Below are 18,715 nucleotides of genomic sequence, written 5' to 3'. Positions count from 1 at the left end.
GCTTCTTCTTTCAGAAACACCGAGTTCCAATGCCAATCCGGGCAGTGCATCCCTAGTGATGGCGTCTGCGACGGCCGATCGGACTGCGACGACGAGTCAGATGAACAGCAGAAAATCTGCAGTCTCGTCTTTTGTCCGTCGTTTTCGTTTCGCTGCAGCTACGGAGCATGCATCGGTGGTTATTCGAAGTGCGATGGCGTCGTGGACTGCAGAGATGGCTCTGATGAAGATGAGCTACTGTGCGGAAAGCCATTCCCGTCTACAACGCCCAAGGCGGTTAGCTCTACGACTACGACTACAACAACGACTACCATGGCACCGGTGATTCGAGGACCTCCAGGATCCTGTACGGTACCTGCACAACCGTCGAACGGACGAATTGTTCTGGATGAGACAGCTCAGGATGTTCTGATTGGTAGTGGCGAATATATCGAAAACTTCAACTCGGTTTTCGTGATATGTGACGACAAGTTCAACATTAAAGGGACGGCAAGCAATATTTGTCTTGACGGGGAATGGCTGGATCCCTTCCCTATTTGCGAACGTATGTTTAGTATGTCGACATCTACTTAACAGTTTGTTGATCAACTTCCTTTACAATTTAGGTTACTGTTCGGAAGTTCCAATCAACGGAATAACCGTTCAGCCGTTCTGTGAATACCAGCGAAAGCAGATCACCTGCAAAAGACCGCTTCCGCCAACCACTAGAGTGAGAATCGATTGTAAGGTTGGCTACCAGAAACCGTTGGGCCCGATCAACGAAACTCTCACCTGTGTCGACGGAACCTGGGACAGCTCGGTGTTCCGTTGTGAGCCCAGCTGCGGAACTCCAACGCCCGATGCCGAAGCATACATTATTGGTGGCCGCAATGCCACCATAACTGAGGTCCCATGGCATACAGGAATCTTCCGCAATTTGGAAGAAGACACCATCGAAGATCTGCGCTCGAACGATTGGCACTACATCTGCGGTGGTACCATACTAACGGAACGTTTAGTAGTCTCCGCAGCGCACTGCTTCTGGGACGTAACATCCTTCCACGATCTTCGATCGTTCGTTGTGACAGCCGGCAAGTACCGACGGGAGTTGAACGCAGTCGAGTCACTTCCGGCACAAATCTTGCGAGTGAGGGAGCTCATTACGCAGCCACAGTATCAAGACTTTTCCGGATACTACAATCTGGACATTGCTATAATAGTGTTGAGCGATTTCATTGTGTTCAAATCGTACGTAAGGCCGATATGCCTGGAGAGGGATCTGCGGACTGAAAGCGAGAAGCGTATCAAGCCGAACAGTTTGGGCCGGGTGGCCGGCTGGGGATTGACCGTTTCCGGAGGAGAGCTGAGCCCCAACTTGAAGGTGGTGGATATTCCAACCGTGGACTACTACACGTGTCGAGATTTTTCCCCGGTGTCGTACCGGCCGTTTTTGACCGGTGATAAGTTCTGCGCGGGAGAGCCCAAGACAGGTAATTACAATCCACAGTATCATAAATTGCGCATTTTTCTTTGGTCAATTGAGATGTTAATTGACCAATTTATCCTTTGATTGCTTAAAAAAATATTGCCATGCTTAATGGCTTGCAGTCAAAAAAGCCCAAAATCGTATGTTTTGCCCTATAAATTAAGGTATAGCTCAAAATTGTGACGTGCTGGAGCAAATCTGAGCCCAGATTCGGATTCAGAGGCCCAAAATCTGTCAGAGATACATAAGTTTGCTCTTGAGACAAAAAAAAATGTTGCGCTGTGTTACTTACTTACTTTCAGTCCTGGGCACCCACGGTGGTGCAGAGAGCCGATCAATTGATGGATGTAAAATTGAGTCCAATTTGCCATTTAGTCATGGAATGTTTACGTGCTTTGATGATTTACGTCACGTGTAAATTTATATTTATTTTAAAAGTGTAGGTTGTTATTTCGAGTTATACTGATAATTATATCAGTTGCATGTTAAGTTCATCATTCATTTTTCGGCCAAACGACATTCGACCAAATGGCGTTCGGCCAAATGACCCGGAACCAAATCAGTGGTAGGCAAATCCATCCTTCACAACTGAACTGACTGATGACGTGTAAAAATAACTGATAGGGCATCTTTAAAATTGTCCAATAGTTCCTTCAAGCATTGCTTTGGATTCATTCAGACCTTCCTACTGAGATTTTTTTAAATATTTTTTCAGTTCTCTCAACAATTGCTGTAGAAATTACGATTCTATTCAATAGTATTTTTAAGGATATTTTTCGTATTCATATCTCTCAGATTGTTTTTTAGAGAAGAAAGAAGATGATTTTCAAATAACTCAACGTACATATGTACAGATGGGTAAATTATTGATTAAATTGGGAAAAAAATCCACAACTCAGGTGAGATTTGAACTCACGACCCTTATTCGCTAGACAAGTGCTTTACCAACTAAGCTACCGAGCCAATTAATGACCCGGCATTTTAGTTGTCATAAGGTTCAATTCGGTTTCCTGCAATAGGGGCACAACTCAAAAAATGTGAATTTTCAGAATGAGCGTTTGAAAATTGGCAATCTTGAAGCACATCCTACAAGTTCACTTATTTCTCTCATTATTAGACAAAAGTATATGAATTTTGATTGTTGTATCATGGAAAGGGACTGAAGGACTACCTCTTTCATAAATTTTAGATTACTATTTTTCATCGACTATTGAAAAAGTTGACTGATTTTGAGTTGTGCCTTTACTGCGGAAAATTGGTGAAAATGCAAAAATCTCGCGTTTCTCATCGAATTTCGGAACGGGTCTTTGTCAGATGAAAGTTTGCATGGTTTTTCATCATTTGCCATCAAAACCTCAAAAATGACAAATTTTGAGTTGTGCCCCTATTGCAGGAAACCGACGATATGTCGTTGAGTTATTTTAAAATTATAATTGACCACACGGATTGATATTACCGAGAATTTGCACTTTGAGTGAGTAGAAAGAAGATGTTACCTTAGGTATTCTCCTAGGTATTCGTAATGGAATCGAACTTTTTTATTAATATTTTATTTCGGAGCAGGGAAAAGCCCCTAGGACTGAAGTTCTTTATGTTCCCCCTATCCTAAAGGCATGGCACAAATTTCACAATTTCCCTCAATTGTTTCAGTGATGTTTTTTAAGCATTTCTAGTTGGGGTTACTTCCAGACCTCATTACAAGGATTCTTCTCGGATTTCTTCTATTTCACGGAGAGAGACGAAGGCTGAAAGTCTCTTAAATAAAGACAAATCAATCAATCAATTATTTCACGGATTCTTCCTGGAATTGCTAAAAGATTTCTCTCCGAAATCTTAGGGTTTTTTTTCCGAAAGTGGTTCCAAGGGTTCTTTCTGAAATCATTCCAGAGAATGCTACCAGCAATTCTCTTGAAATATATTTGAAGAAAAATCATAACAGTTCCTTCCGAATATCATCCTGAAATTTAACTCGGATGTTTCTCAAGGGTTTTACAAGGCATTCTTGTGAGGTTTTCATCCCGTGTTCTTCCATGAATTCCTCTCGGATATTCTCAACTCGGAACTCAAAATTTATCACTTCTTGTTAATTCTTCTAGAGATTCATTCAGGAACTCTTTCATATATTTGACAGGGAATTAATCCAGAGATTTTAATAAGACTTCCATCTGGATTTTCTTTAAAGTTCTTCCAGAAAATCTATCACAACTCTACTAAGGTACCATCCGGAGAATTTTGAATGGCTTTTTATTTAAAAATTTCTCAAAAAATCTAACTCGGAAAATGTTCCAGGATTATTCTCGAAATTTTTCTAAGTACTTCTCCCGATATTCTTCAGGGATTCTTCCCGGAATTATTCTTAAATTTCCTGTCAAGTTTCTTCCCATAAAAATTCCATGGGATTCTTTTTGAAATTACTATGCCCACATATTTTCCTCGAAGTTTAAGCCCCCTAATTTTTTAATTGATCCCAGATTTTTTCATAGATTCTTTCCGAAATTTTTCCAAGTTAATTCTAGAGTTTTTCCTAAGGTCCCTTTTACCTTTTATTCAGGCATTTCTTCAGAAAATATTCCAGGTATTGTTTTAAAAATTGATCCAGAGATTCTTCCTGGAAATTTGACAAATGGTTTTCCTAGTTTTTTTTTTCACTGATCGCTATTTTATTATGATTTTATCTTGAAAAATCTCTAAAAAAATGGGGAGGCAATCTATGAAAGAACTGTGAAACAAATCCTCAGAATTCTTCAGGCATTTTTTTTTCGAATTCCAAGGATTTCTTTCACAATTCTTTCAAAGATTGCTTTCCTATTTTTTAGTGATTTTCCCAGATTTTCTTCTATGTTAACCATTGGATATACGTTTAGGGATTTCTAGAAAATTCCTAAAGTGATACCTCTACAAATTCAAAAAGAGACTCAAGTTGGAACATTCTTCCATTCATTTTTCCCACTATGTTTAAGTTATCTCTATTTAAATCTACCAGATTTTTTCCCCAAAATTCTTTCAATCATTTTTCCCCGAAACTATTCTTATCATTTTTCTTGAAAATGTTCAAGATTTTCAGATTTTTTCTAAGGGGAGCCTGTCAAGGATTCTTTCAGGAGTTCTTCAAAAATTTAGAGACTCATTCCGAAATTATTACAAAAAAAATGCTTCCGGACTTCTTCCATGTGTAATCTATTGAATTATTTCAAGGATTTCCGGAACTCTTCCAGAAATTTCGCTCCGATTTCTTTCAAGTGTTACCAAGTGTCCCAGACTTCCTAGAACATTTCTCCTAGAACTTTGTCAGCCATTGAACCCGTCATTCTCCTAAAAATTACTCCCGGATTTCTGTGCAATTATAACAGTCATGCTTTTGGAATGCCTCATAAAAACCTTTGCAAAAACTTTCCGAAGATATCTTTTTTGAACTATCCCAAAGAATTCTACCAGAATTCCTACAGGATTTCAAGCGGAATATTTCCTGATCATCTTCCGGAATTATTCAAAGATTTTCTCCTAGAGTTTTTCCAAGTAGTAATCCTGGAATTTTTTCAGGGGCACCTCCCGCAAATCTTACACAAATTGCTGTTGATTTTTTTTTCTAGGATTTTCCCCTTGATTTTTTTCTAATGCTTTTTACGACATTGTTCCACGGATTACACTCCATCCAAGGATTCCTACTGGTATTATTATTGCGAAGAATCCCGGAATACTTTCGAGGACTCTTTTAGGCATTTTTCCGAAACTCTTCATTCATGAAACGATTCATTTCGGAGCCATCCCAAGAACTTCTTCCGAAATTCTTCCCAGGATTGTTCTCGGAATCCTTGAAAGGATTCCTCCCAGCATTTTCTTGACATTTTTCCTCCCGGAAATAATCCAGGTATAGGATTCCTGGCCTCCCGGGAATCATTCTAGATGTCCATTCCGAAAATCTTCATTTAGATTCCTTCCAAGATTCGTTCAGCATTTGTCTCAGAATTATTTTTTCAGGGATTGCTCGTGGAAATCTTAAAAGGACTCTTCGCGGTAGTTTTTCAGGTAATTCTTTCCATAAACTCTGCAATTCTTCCAAAACTATTTCAAGGAATTTTTCAATATTGCCTTCTGGAATTTTTCTTGGGAACCCTTACGCACTTTATTCCGGAGATTCAAACCAGGTATATCTCTAGGTATTTCTTCCAGGTCTCTCAAAGGATTTTTCCCAGAATGTTTCTAGAAATACCCGGAGGGAATTCCTCAATGTTTTTTTTATTATTTTTATTCGAGGATTTTTCCTGGTATCCTTCTTGGAAATCTTTTCGAAAATCCTCATAAGATTCATCCCGTTATTTTTTCTAGAAATTTCTTTCGATTTTTAGAGGAATTCGATCCTGGAAGTTTTCAAGAATTCCTACCAAAATTCTTCAAGGATTGGTATTCGATTTTTTTAAAAGAATTCTATATTTCTCTTGGGGATTCCATACGGAAATCTACTTTTTTTTGTTTATTGAATTATACAGTAGTTTCTGGACTTCTCCCAAAGATTTCGTAGCAAATTTGAAACATTTCTCCCGGTACACTTCCTGGAATTCCTTCCAGAGTTTTTTTCAAGGATTCATCTCAAAATACTTCATGGCATTATTCACAGTAATGTTTTCGGAAATCCTCCAGGATTTTTTTTTCAGGGATATTCTGCAATTCTTTTAAAGATTTTTCATGGAAATCTTTCAGGAATATCTCTTGAATTCCTTTCCAGAGGTTCGTCAAAAAAAATTCCCTGGAATTACTCTAAAGATTCTTTCAGGAGTTTTAGGAAATTCATCAAAAACTTCCTACAGATAATCATTGACGATTTATTGAAGAAATTCTCTCGAATAATCCTCAAGAGATTTCTGCGAATCTCCTAAAAACCTAGAATCATATTGAAGAAATTTTTTAGATACTTCTGGGGGAGTATCACAAAAGTGTTTGAGCGGAGTGGAAAATGGTTAAAATTATCACGTCGAGTATCTGGATTCAAAACCCCCTCGCGACATACACACAAAATGTGAGGTCATCCTTAGGAAGGGAATTTCAGTTGTGTGTCCGGGCTAAAAAAAAATCATAATAAAATGAGTTTCTGGTGTATACTATCTAACAAACTTCTGCAGAAATCATTGGAAATTATTCTAGTAGGATGTCTGAAGGTTTTCTCAGCATTCATAGAGAAGATATGGTGAAATTTACGGAAGAATTTCGAAGAATGGACGAGTTCCATGAAGTATTTCAGAAGAAAGATATGAAAACATATCTGAAGGAACAACAGAAAGAATCCCTGGTGAATTCTTAGGAGAAACCCGTGGAGAAAGTCGAGGTTTAATCCCTAAAGGAGTTCCACAGGAACTTCAGAAGAATTATTAATAGATATCTGAAAGTATTCTCGGAAGAATATTTCAAATATTTTTTCTGGAAGTATATATTAAGCAATTCCATGATGAAGTTTTGGATTAATGAGAGATGGAAGTTTTGTGAAAATCTTGCATAAATCAGTGTATGAGTTCCTGGAAAGATTTCTTTAAGATTCTTGAAAGCTCTAAAGTAACTCCTGGATTCGTTGGAGGACTAAATAGTAGATTTTCAAAAGGAATTTCTGGATGAGTCTTTGTAAGAATTTCTGGGAAAATCTTTTGGATAATTCCAGAAGAAATATTTAGAATCATTCCCAGAAAAAATCGCTCCATAAATTGATTGTGGAATCTATGCAAGGAAACCAAAAGGAACCTTAGGAAAATGTCTGGAATATTTTCTTGATGATTTTTTAGAGGCAACCGAAATTTCTGGGCAAATCTCATCAGGAATCAGGAATTTTTTGAAAGCTCTCTGGCGGAGTTCTCTTAAAGAATGCTGTGAGCGATCTAAAACACAAAGATCGGAGGATCAAATTCAGCAGGAATTTCTGAAAGAACCTCTGAAAGAATTTCTGAAGAAATCCCTGTAGAAATCGTCGGGAGCACTTTTGACTGAAACTTTGGAAGGATATCATAAGAAATCCTAGGGAAATTTTTAAAGGATTTATAGGAAGAATTTCCTAAAAAAAACCTGGAAAAACTTCTCGGGAAATAATTGGTTGAATTTTAGAAAAAAAAATATTAAGGAACTTACAGGAAACTTCGTGGATAAATCCTTCCATAACATTATGGTAGAATTTCTGAAAGTATTCCTGGAGAAATCTGTGGACATGGAGAAATATCTGGATGAAATCCTGAAGGAATCTCTGCATGAACTCCTACTGGAATCTCTAGAAGAATTCCTGCCTATATCATTGAATGTGCAGGATTTTCTGGATAAGAGAATTGACACATTGATGAGCAAATTTTCAATGAGATCCTTTGAGCATTCCTCAACAAATATCTGGTAAAATAAAGGACCATCTGAAGGGTTTTTTGAAAGATTGTCTGGATTTTTTTTAAGAAACTACAAGAAGATTTATTAAAGATTCTTAGAAGAATCTCTAAAGAAATCCCTTCAAGGAATCCCTGGTGATTTGTACGATTTTTTTTTTCTAAATGAACCTCTAAAAAAAATTTAAAGCAATGTTTGGTGGAGTTTCAAAAGGAACCCATCATCAGGAAATATCTGAAGAAAGCCCTGGAGAAAATTCTTAATGAACCCCTGAAAGAACATCGCTGAACCCTCCTAAAACGCCCCTGAAGCCCTACTACTACTGAATTTCCCTGATACACCCCGAAACCCCTTGTAAATCCCTGAAATATTTTGAAATAATCCTGAAATTCCTTAAAAACCTCTGGATCCTCAAAAACCTTAAAACCCCTTGGAGCACCCCTGAAACCCCTGGAAAGCCACTGAAATCATCTGAAAGCCTCTGAAATCCTTTGAATCCAATTGAAACCCCCTCAAACCCTTTCTAACGCTCTTGAAATGCCCTGAAACCCCTTTACTACCAGCCAATATCCTCGCTGAGTGAAGTAAAGGATGCCATTCAACAGCTGAAAAACAATAAGGCAGCTAAGGACGAAGTCAGTTTAAGTCATTAAGATGGACCCGGAAACGTTATACCATAGACTTAATAGTAAGATATGAATGTCAGAAACAAATTCGATTCGATTTGTGACGCCAGTTTTCCCCCATGCTTCCCCCAGTAAAATCGCCCAATACTGGTTTCCTTAACGCGACGCTTATAATGTCAGTTTGCCCCACCCATTTTCATTAAAGTAAGACTGCCCGCCAATTTAGTATTATGACAACGAGCGAATCGCGCTTGTTTATTGACGTGTCGGGGAAGAAAAAATTGCAGCACAACTTCCAACATTAACTTTGATTTGTTTTTAGGAAATGTTTAATGGATTTAGGAGTTCCGTCCAGCTGTAACGTTGTTGGTGTGGCTAAAGGGGTAATTTTGTGTTGTCCCGGTTGCGGAAATCCTTCCGAACAAAGTAGTTGGTCTTCTGACTAGTTAGCCTACTTGGGGCCGGACTGTCGGAGAATAGACATAATATCGTCCGGAGGAACCTCAGAAATGGTAACAGAGGGAAATTCGTGGGTTATCCTCGAGCCAGCGGTTCGAATTATCACTCAGGATTGCTAGCACTTGAGTCGGAATTAGTTTCATTCGGAAAGTGGTTCATTGCGACCCCCACGATTTACCAGTTGCTTAACATACAATTGATCTCTTTTGCGAAATAAAGTACCCTTCAAAAATCAACTGAGTTGGTTGAAAGTCAGCATTTCAAATTTTGTTCTCATCTTTACCATGACACCATGTTACTATTAAGTCTATGATGTTAAATACTCTCAAAAAAGTTCATGCCACCAACCAGTCATGAACAAAGAACCCTATGGTTGACATGCTCACATGCTGATCACTCGGCCGTAAGAGTGACGGAGGACAAAACGCATTCAAGAGACTTTTGTGGTGGGATGGCCCTTGCCATGGTTTTTTAGTTTGGCCGACTTAGTTTGCATTGATAATGATGGGCGGAGCAAACTGACATTAGAAGCGCCGCGCCAATGAAAATAGGATTGGGCGAATTTACTGCACGGAGAAACTGAAAAACTCAAAATTAGGTACTTTTAAACTCAATTTTGAGTTCTTTTTCATCTCCCTTTTCATGCGCTCTTTCTATTGTTGTCAGAGAGTGAAGAGAGAAACAACCCAACTTTTGCAGTTCCGTGCGTCAAGCCAACATTAAGTTTCTAGCACATGAGCATGAGCATGAGATGACCGTACAATTCGTAGTTGCTACTCCGTTACTGACCAGAACAGTCAACATTGCACAGGGAACCAAATGGATGGGGCCTGGGTGTAGCTTTCCATCCTCAATGTGCAATTTTGAAGGTTCAAAACTTTATATTGTCAGTACCGGGGCCGGCCACGTCCTTACGGTCATCGGGGAAGGGAAGGAATGTTGGTGTGACATCCGTTGCTACTAGAGACCGTGTGTACCTCCGCATCCCCACGGTTGTCACAGGAAGGAAGTTTGTTACAAAGGAAGGGAAGGGATAGAAAGTTACATAGATCTGGATTCACATTGGTAAATGATGTGAGCTATGCAACCCTTGATATGGTTTAGTCTTCCGCCAGCCGGCTGTCGGAAGAATACAATAATTTTATTGTATGTTTGTGTATTAAATTTAATTGTATACCGGGTATGAATATTTTTTAAACCACGCTTATGTCGGATCCACTCGTAATAACGCACGTTTTAAGCTTATCGTTTCTCAGTCAGAAAATAAACTGTATGCAACTCCGTTTAGTGTTACCGCCAATGCTGAAAAACCAAAACCCGCGCCGTAGCTTTACGAGTAAACTGGACAACTAAACAACTAGAATCGTTGCTTTTGAGTTTTATCTATGTTCTTGTATTACTTTTTTTCGCGTTCCCGTGTTAATAAGATTGGGGATAATAAAACCGTTGTACATATTTATTATCCGCGAATGTTCGCAACGCGTAATATAAGTTGAAGGTGTGATGAACAGAAATACATTATCGTAAATGTTCGAAAAAGATATCGAAATTATGGAACTCGGCACGAATAAATCGACGCGGAAAACGTGGTCTACTTGTCACTGTATCGTACGGTAATCTTGACCTTTCTAAAGAAAGAGATACTTCGCCGTTTTGATCGCTGATTGCCTGCTTGTAAATCTGAAATAGAAAAAAAGTATTAAATTGTGATACGTTCTCCATTTTTGTAAATTGTTATTTATATATAGTTTAAATTTACCTCCATCCCTCTGAAACAAATAGTACATTAGCAATGAAAAATAAATAGAATAAAATAAATAAATAAATAAATAAATAGCGTAAAAAAGTACACCATATCTTGATCCTGGAATGTTCCTGCATTTAAATAAACCAGGCTGGAAAATAGCAAGATCAAAACTTGAAATGGTAGATCTTACACCGTAACGCACCATTCCAAGGTGATCTACCCACGTTACGGGTTATACCCACGTTACGGGTTTCTAGCACAGTACTCAAATTTGAGTGAATACAACCTAGTCAAAATTTCGGTTGGGTGGAAAAAACTTAAAATTAGGTATTTTTTTCACATGGAAGCAAGCGGGAACAACCCAACAAAAACATCGATTCCATCAACTCAAATTTGGCTTGACGCACGCAACCCCGAAGTTGGGTGGCAAGAACTCACTTTTGAGTAGTTTCGTCTCTCCGTGTGGGGGAATGACTGGCGTCACAACAAAACCGCTACCTGCATATTGATTGTTGGTTATACATTTGCCTGCACCAGCTGACTGTCATGATCTAGAAAACTGAACAACTGCCGGATGAGTACAACCAAGTGGTAACAAGGCGACTGCAGTTGGCAAGATCAAGGTAGGCTGGTCAGTATTCCTGCTCAGCATACACGAGCCGCCATCACAGTGATGCGAGGGCGGAAAAAAGTCGAAAAATCAACTTACGTATTTTGTTTCAAATGTATTTTTGCATTTTTTCTTGACATTTGAATAGTCTATTTTCAAAATTTGGTGCTGATTCAACGAAAATTGATTTTTTTTCCAGAGCTTTAAAGTGGGTGTAAATCATACTTGAAATTTAAGCTCCCATATAAAATGTATGGAAAAACAAAAACAAACTTCCTCTAAGTTTTCAAATATGAGCACACATGTGTACACATTTGACGCTATATTCATTTTGAAGATTTTTTTGTCAGCTTTCAGAAAACCTAGGGGTTATTTTGCGCAAACTTGCGCAACATATGTTTTTCGGCAAAGAAACAACTAGAAAGTCCTTATGTTGAATGACATTTGACCTCCTGCTTATAGATAGCGTATTGCTTTACTTATTTTGCGAATAAAAGGAGATACATTTATATCTTCAAATTGTTACGATTGTATTACTTCCATTTCTTATCTTTTATCATTCAACTTTTTATTTTCAAGGCTCAGACGTCATGAAGCTTTACGGAGCCATGCAAGCAACTCATACATAGTCGAGAGGTCAATGGGAAAACATCTTTATATCTAAATTATTTCCAACATTTTCTCAAATTCTAAATTGAAGAAGTTTCTATTAATTTGTATCGGCTCAGCTACCATAGCGCATAACGGAGCCGATGCTTGTTGTAGAATGTGAACATTTTTATATGTGAAAAGTATTTTAAGACAAGACATAAATAGCTATTATGCGCGCAGGTATTCAGCAAGAGTACGTTGATGATGTCTGTGTTCGATTTATGACCGTTCCAGAATATTTTCGTATTTAAAATTTCAATTACAATGGTGTCCCTTTTGGCCTTGTTTCTTGATTTTCTCGAAGTAAAAAGGACCCATTTTAATTAGAAAGCATGAAATGACCCTAATATTCAAATCTGATCTTTTGATAAGTTGGTTGGCATGAATTTACCAACAAGCAAAAGTTTGATATTCGCGCAAAACGTAACGCGTGGAATGTTTCAAACGCCAAAAAAAGGTAAATTGGCATAGACAATTTTCAGTAAATAACTACGGAAGTCTTTAAAAAACTTTAATTGAAGCTGATGAGCAGATTTTGTTAAATCTGGGACGTTACGCCAATAAATAGAAGGAAGTTGTTTTTATCAAAATTGTAAACCCACGTATCTAAAATGAAAAAAAATAAACAAAATACTTGAACTTATTACCCCATGTTAAATATATCAGAATTTGTAATTGTTTGCATTACACACTTCTGGTAAACTTTTTTTTTTTGTCCTAAATGAGTAATTACATGCTTTTGTTTTTCTATCGGATATTTTGCCTAATTCAGATAGATCCTTATTTTCGCCACTTCCACAAGCATTAACCAATAACTCTATGCTTTGGCTTATTTTATGAATATTAGAAATTTATGGAAAATATAAATAAATACATAAATAAGTACTGTTACGAAATGGTTTAAGTTGGCTGAAAAGTGTAACGGTCAAACGAATCTTCTGATCATTTAGGAGAACTTCATATAGTAGAACTTCAACGTTTCTCAAACTGAACAATAATTTATTTTAACCGGTTCATAACTAAGTTGGTTTTAGCCAGTTTGCAAAATCATTTAGTTTCGTTGATCTGTCAATCTTTAAAAATAATAATGTTTTTTACACTGACATTGCACAGGCGGAAGTTTTTTATTCTTTTCAAAAGTTTATCGGATTAGTGAACCGGCTTTCCTTATCACTTATTTTGGTCCTATGTTTAATCGTTCATAAAAATAAATTCACAATTATCAAGCTGGACAGCAAAATTAATTAACCGGTTCATAAATTACTGTTTTTGATTAACCGGCTCTCAAAATTATCTTTTTTTTGTCGAATGGGCATCCATTTACTAGTGGGATGAATTTCTTGATTTTACCGATTCGAAAATCAACCGGTTTTCCAATTCACTTATTTTATTTTTTTATGGAAGGTTAGCCATAACAGGTAATTACAAAACAACTATCCTCAAGAGATATACTGTAATTATTTAACCGGTTCAAAAATAGATTGGTTAGACAAAACGGTCCAACAAATAATGTATTCTCCACTTGTTTAGTATCATAATGTATAGAACATCAGCATAATACCAGTTGGACGAAATGCTTGATTTTACCGGTTCAAAAGTGAACCGGTTGAGCAAACCGGTTCGCAAAATAATAACATTTTATTCATGTTTAATTTCCCATGAAAATAAATTATAAAAAAATTAACGATTTCTAATCGGAATTATAAAATATTTTTTACCGGTTCAAAAATGAATCGGTAAAATGAACCGGTTCGGCGAAATGAACATTTCTATTGTACTACAGTAGACGTTCGGTCGGTGCAAACGGTTTAACTGCAATGCTTTTGAACTGCAAGTCCGGTAAGTGCAACAAATTTGCAGTTATCGCACCGCCAAATGTCAGAATGGTGCGCCATGTAAGCCCAAATGAACAATCGGATGAAGTTCACGTTCATTTTACGTCAGTTGATGGGTTGTTGACACTGTCAAGCGTTGCAGTTATCGGATTTTCGTTCGCTAAGTGAAACGTAAACATGTTGCAGTTATCGAACGTCTACTGTATTCGCTTCTCACTAAAAAAAATCTGTTATCTCCATTGGTTCCCTATTGGACGTTGGAGGGTAAAAAACATTCCCAAATTGTCCACTTCCCCAGGGGAACCCAGGATTCCGGAACGGTCCTGAAAGTGGCCAACCTGGCCCAAAAGTTATGAATTGACTTCTAGTGGACCTATTTTGCAAAATTATGACAAACGATGTGTCGCAAGATGGGTTTTAAAAAATCTCTAATTTTTCCACTTCCTCCGGGGAACCATGATTCCGGAATGGTCCTGAAAGTGGCCAATGTGGTCCATAGGAAATCAACATGACTTCTAGTTAACTTATTCTAATAAATAATAAAGTTTTTATAAGCTTTGAACGAATATCATGCATGTTAAGACTTTTTGCCACCTTTTGTATGGAGCCGCATCACTGTGGCCAGTGGCGTGCTTCAAGTGCTTCGAACAAGGACACAAGTCGTAGGCGTGTAAAGGCCCCGACAGAAGCAAACTCTGCAGGAAGTGCGGAGTGGAAGGCCACGTCGTCAGAAGTGTGTAACTCAGCACTAAAATGCTTGATTTGCATGGCTAACAAAGGTCGCACGACGGGCGGGCCTAGATGTCCAGGCACGCGAGGGGATCGAACCAACCGACGATAATGCAGGTTACACAGCTTAACCGCACAACAGTTGCTGTGGTAGTCAATTTCGGAGTCAAGTACATACATACATCGTCCTATTATCGGACCTATACCGCATCCCTCCCGATAACGGGAACTGTGTAGCGGATAAGGCCAAGCTTGCGGTGATCTGTACAACCGATGGTTTTCCGGTCCAGGAATTAATCTCCACGCCGCACGAGGGCTTTGCAATAGCGAAGATCAACGGGGTGTACTATTGCAGCTGTTATGCCCCTCCTCTCTCTCCTCTTCTTGGCGTAACGTCCTCCTGGGACAAAGCCTGCTTCTCAGCTTAGTGTTCTATGAGCACTTCCACAGTTATTAACTGAGAGCTTCCTCTGCCAATAACCATTTTGCATGTGTATATCGTGTGGCAGGCACGAAGATACTCTATGCTCAAGGAAGTCAAGGAAATTTCCTTTACGAAAAGATCCTGGACCGACCGGGAATCGAACCCGTCACCCTCAGCATGGTCATGCTGAATACCCGTGCGTTCACCGCCTCGGCTATATGGGCCCTTGAGCTGTTATGCCCCCCAGGTGGCAGATAACCAGTTCTCGTCTATGCTGGATTCGCTATCAAGCGCACTAGTGGGATTGAACTCCGTGGTCATCGGTGGAGACTTGAACGCCTGGGCAATTAAGTAGGGTAGCCGCTTGACTGACGCGAGAGGCTGGGCTCTAGTCGAAGCTATGATTAGACTAATACTTGTAGATATTTCTAATTTGTCTTTGGTCTAATGTTGCATATCGCTTTTATACCTTGAAAAAGGTCCAATACACGTGACCGAAACGTCGAGCTATGCCGTTTCAATTCTAGTAGACTGAGAAAGCCAATCTTGTATTATCCTAATGAGATATAGAGCGAATAAATATATCTAATGTATATATATAATCCTGTCTTCATTTTCCTACCATTCCCACAGGCACAAGCGTCTGCCAGGGGGACAGCGGCGGTGGCTTCGCTCTGACCAAGGAAATATCCGGAGAGACCGTTTACTTCCTGTACGGTGTCGTCAGCTCGGCACCGCGCTCTGCCAGCGGCAGCTGCGACAACACCAAGTACGTCGCATTCACCGAAGTTCAGAACTACATCCCGATGATCCTGGACGCCGAAAGTCGATTCCCTGTGATATAAGGTGGATGGGAAGTGTAATGGAAATAAATGAACTACCTACATTGAGACACATAGGTTTCAAGTTGTTTTATTTTCATCTTCATTGGAATGTATTACTACACGAAAACCTAAACTCGATTAAACTCCATCTGTCGCGTATTTGATTCCACACTCGCAGGTTCCGTAAGATCTGTGATCAGATTTCGTCAATAAAGTTACAAAAAGCTTCACGATAATATAAATTGTTCTCATCACTTCGGCGCTGGTTCTGTTAGCTAAGCCTCACACATTGATTTCAATTCGAGGGTTATTTGTTAGGGGAAAACTATTTTTTGGCTGGAACATGAAACGTGATTTTACAAGCGAAACAATTAATCCAAAGTTAAGACGCAGTAATCAAAGGCAGTTAGGCATTGTGATTATTAAATCATCCGACAAAGACTATCTTTTGAAGATTGCCCATTTTTAAAAAGCTTATTCAATAAGAATCCGAATCGGTGACGAACAAATCGAGCGATTGCAACTACACTCTAATTGGCGTGGTGACTAAGAAGCGATAGATCTCTGTAAATCTCTCTGTAAAATTTAGTATTTTTTCGATAACAGCATATCTCCGAATACAATTAGACTATAATAAGGTAAATGGATGTTTGGAATGTGGGTTCATTTGTTGGAATGTTTGGTCTCCTATCTCCGGTTGTCCTTCTTTGCTGTTTGAGCAGTCGTCGGCACTGTTCTCAACGAGTTGTCACTGGAATTGTTAGTTTTGTGGCGATCTGGTTTGTTAGCTGTTGGCGGTGATCCTTGATGCTTGATGATTTTGTAAGTTTTTGCTGAACCTCGGGATTCGGGTTAGGATTTTTAGTATCCAGACAGGTCAGCAAAGGTAAGATCCAATTCGGCAGCGATTGCTTTGTACTTTGATTTCTCCTTGGTAACTTCCTCTGAAACGATTGGGAAGATGATGGAAATGGCTATTAAAATCGCTTTTTTTTTCAATAAGGTTATTTTTTTCTGGTGAAAATTGAATTATTTTCCTAATGAAGTGTACCGCCCTAATATAGTACTAGATCAGTAACAAATTGTTATCCTATCATATACGAATTGATAAGCTTTCTCTTATCTTGGTACCGAACAATCGGACAACTGACAAACGTAGGTAAAAATGTGAATAACATTCGATAGATCGTGAGCATCTCATATAAGCCTATACAAGAGCCAGACTAGTCAGTTAAGAATGAACTATCAAATCGTCGCATCAACCCCTATATAAAAGGAGGAATTTCTGAAAGAGTCCCTGGATTAATTCGTAGACGAATCCTAAAGCAATTATAAGAGGAATCACTGAAAAAATTGATCAAATCTCTTGAGAAACTCCTGGATAAATTGATAGACAAGCTTCTGGAGGAATCCATAGAAGAATTCTTGGAGAAATCCCTGGAGGAATTCCTGGAGAAACCTCTGAAGCAATTCCTAGAGGAATTTCTGGAGGAACTTCTGTACAGATTCCTGGAGTATCCCTGTCGAAATTCCTGAACGAATGCCTAGAATAATCCCTGGATGAATTCCTAGATGAATTCCTGGTGAAATCTCTAGAGGAATTTTGAGAGGGACCTCTGGAAGAATACTCGGAGCAATCCATAGATGAATTCCTAGTGAAATCCCTGGAGAAAAGGATACATTCCTGAAACACTACCTGGAGTAATTCCCGGATGAATTCCTAGAACAAACCCTAGAAGAAATCCTGACATAATCACTGCATGCATTCCTGGAGGATTCTCTAGAGGAATTCTAGGAGGAATCTCTGGAGAAATATCAGAATAAACCTGGAGGAAATTTCTGGAGATATTCTTGGAAGAATCCATTGAGAAATTCTTGGAAAATTTCCTGGAGTATTACCTGAAGCAATTTCTGGAGGAAGCTCAGAACCTCGAGACAGGAATTCTAGGAGGAATTCCTGGATAAATCGCCAAGTGGATTCTTGGGGAAATTCTATGGAACTATCTGGAGGACTTCCTGGAGGAATCCCTGAAAGAATGACTGGAGGAACTTCTGGACAAATTTCTGGCAGAATTCAAAAAGGAATTTTTGGGGAAATTCCGTGGAACTATCCCTGGAAGAATTGCTGGAGGAATATCTTGAAAAATTCTGGAAGGAATCCTTGGAGAAATTTCGGAAGAAATTCCTAGAGGAATTCCCAGAGGAATTTCGGGCAGAATTTCAAGAGTAATTGTTGGGGATTTTTCTGGAAGAATTAATGGAAGAATCATCGGAGGAATACCTGGAAGAATCTTTAGAGGAATTCCTAGTAAATTCATGGAGGAATTCAAGGTGAAATTTCTAGAGAAATCCTTGAAGGAACCCCTGGAGGAATCCCTGGATGAGAAATTCTTGGATAAATTCCTGGAGCATACACTGGAAGAATTCCTGCAGGAAACACTGAAAAAAATCAGGAATAACTTCTGAATAAACTCTTGAAAAAATTTCTGAAGGAATTCCTGGATCAATTGCTGGAGAAATCCCTGTAGAAATTTCTGAAGAAATACCTAGGATAATTCTTGGAGGAATTCTTGATGGAATTCCTGGAGGAGTCTCTGAAGAAATTCCTGGATGAAATACTGGAGGAGTGCCAGGAAGAACTCCTGGAGAAACTGCTGGAGATATGCTTGGAGAAATACCTGAAAAAACTCTCTGGATAAATTCCGAAAGGGAGGAAGAATCTCAGCCTGATTCAGGAGGAACAATTGCAGAAATCCCAAGAGGAATTATTGAAATAATGCTTGCATAAACTCCGGAAGACATTCTTGGATCAATTCCTGGAGAAGTCACTGAATGATATTGTTGCTGTCAGCACTGCTTCGTTCCGTAACCGAACTGCATATTGAACATCTTCTAATCTGCACTTAAATCTCAGGTGAACAGAAGTGAACGAAAGAAACAAGGATTTACATTTGAAACGTTTCAAACCGAACATTGTAAGTCATATTATTTCACTGT

The 18,715-nt window shown here is 38.7% G+C and overlaps 2 protein-coding genes across 9 annotated transcripts in view; one reads left to right on the top strand and one right to left on the bottom strand.

Annotated features, from left to right (window-relative positions):
• LOC109431902 (modular serine protease) overlaps positions 1-15,792 on the top strand; it is a 29,912-nt gene extending 14,120 nt beyond the window's left edge. Inside the window, exons 3-5 of the mRNA XM_062842712.1 lie at positions 15-544; positions 606-1,469; positions 15,528-15,792. Coding sequence (XP_062698696.1) covers positions 15-544; positions 606-1,469; positions 15,528-15,739 — 1,606 coding nt within the window. The 3' untranslated portion in view covers positions 15,740-15,792. The remainder of the gene's footprint in view (positions 1-14; positions 545-605; positions 1,470-15,527) is intronic.
• A 753-nt stretch (positions 15,793-16,545) lies between these two features.
• The window catches only part of LOC109431900 (tropomyosin-2), a 164,621-nt gene continuing 162,451 nt past the window's right edge, over positions 16,546-18,715 (bottom strand). For all 8 annotated transcript variants that reach the window (XM_062842711.1, XM_062842709.1, XM_062842700.1 and 5 more), the window contains one exon: positions 16,546-16,662. In XM_062842711.1, coding sequence (XP_062698695.1) covers positions 16,580-16,662 — 83 coding nt within the window. In that variant the 3' untranslated portion in view covers positions 16,546-16,579. The remainder of the gene's footprint in view (positions 16,663-18,715) is intronic.

The sequence above is a fragment of the Aedes albopictus genome, chromosome 3, assembly GCF_035046485.1.
Source record: "Aedes albopictus strain Foshan chromosome 3, AalbF5, whole genome shotgun sequence".
In the NCBI taxonomy this organism is placed as follows: Eukaryota; Metazoa; Arthropoda; class Insecta; order Diptera; family Culicidae; genus Aedes; species Aedes albopictus.
Note: the sequence above shows the minus strand (reverse complement) of the source record. Positions and strands in the feature narration are given on the sequence as shown.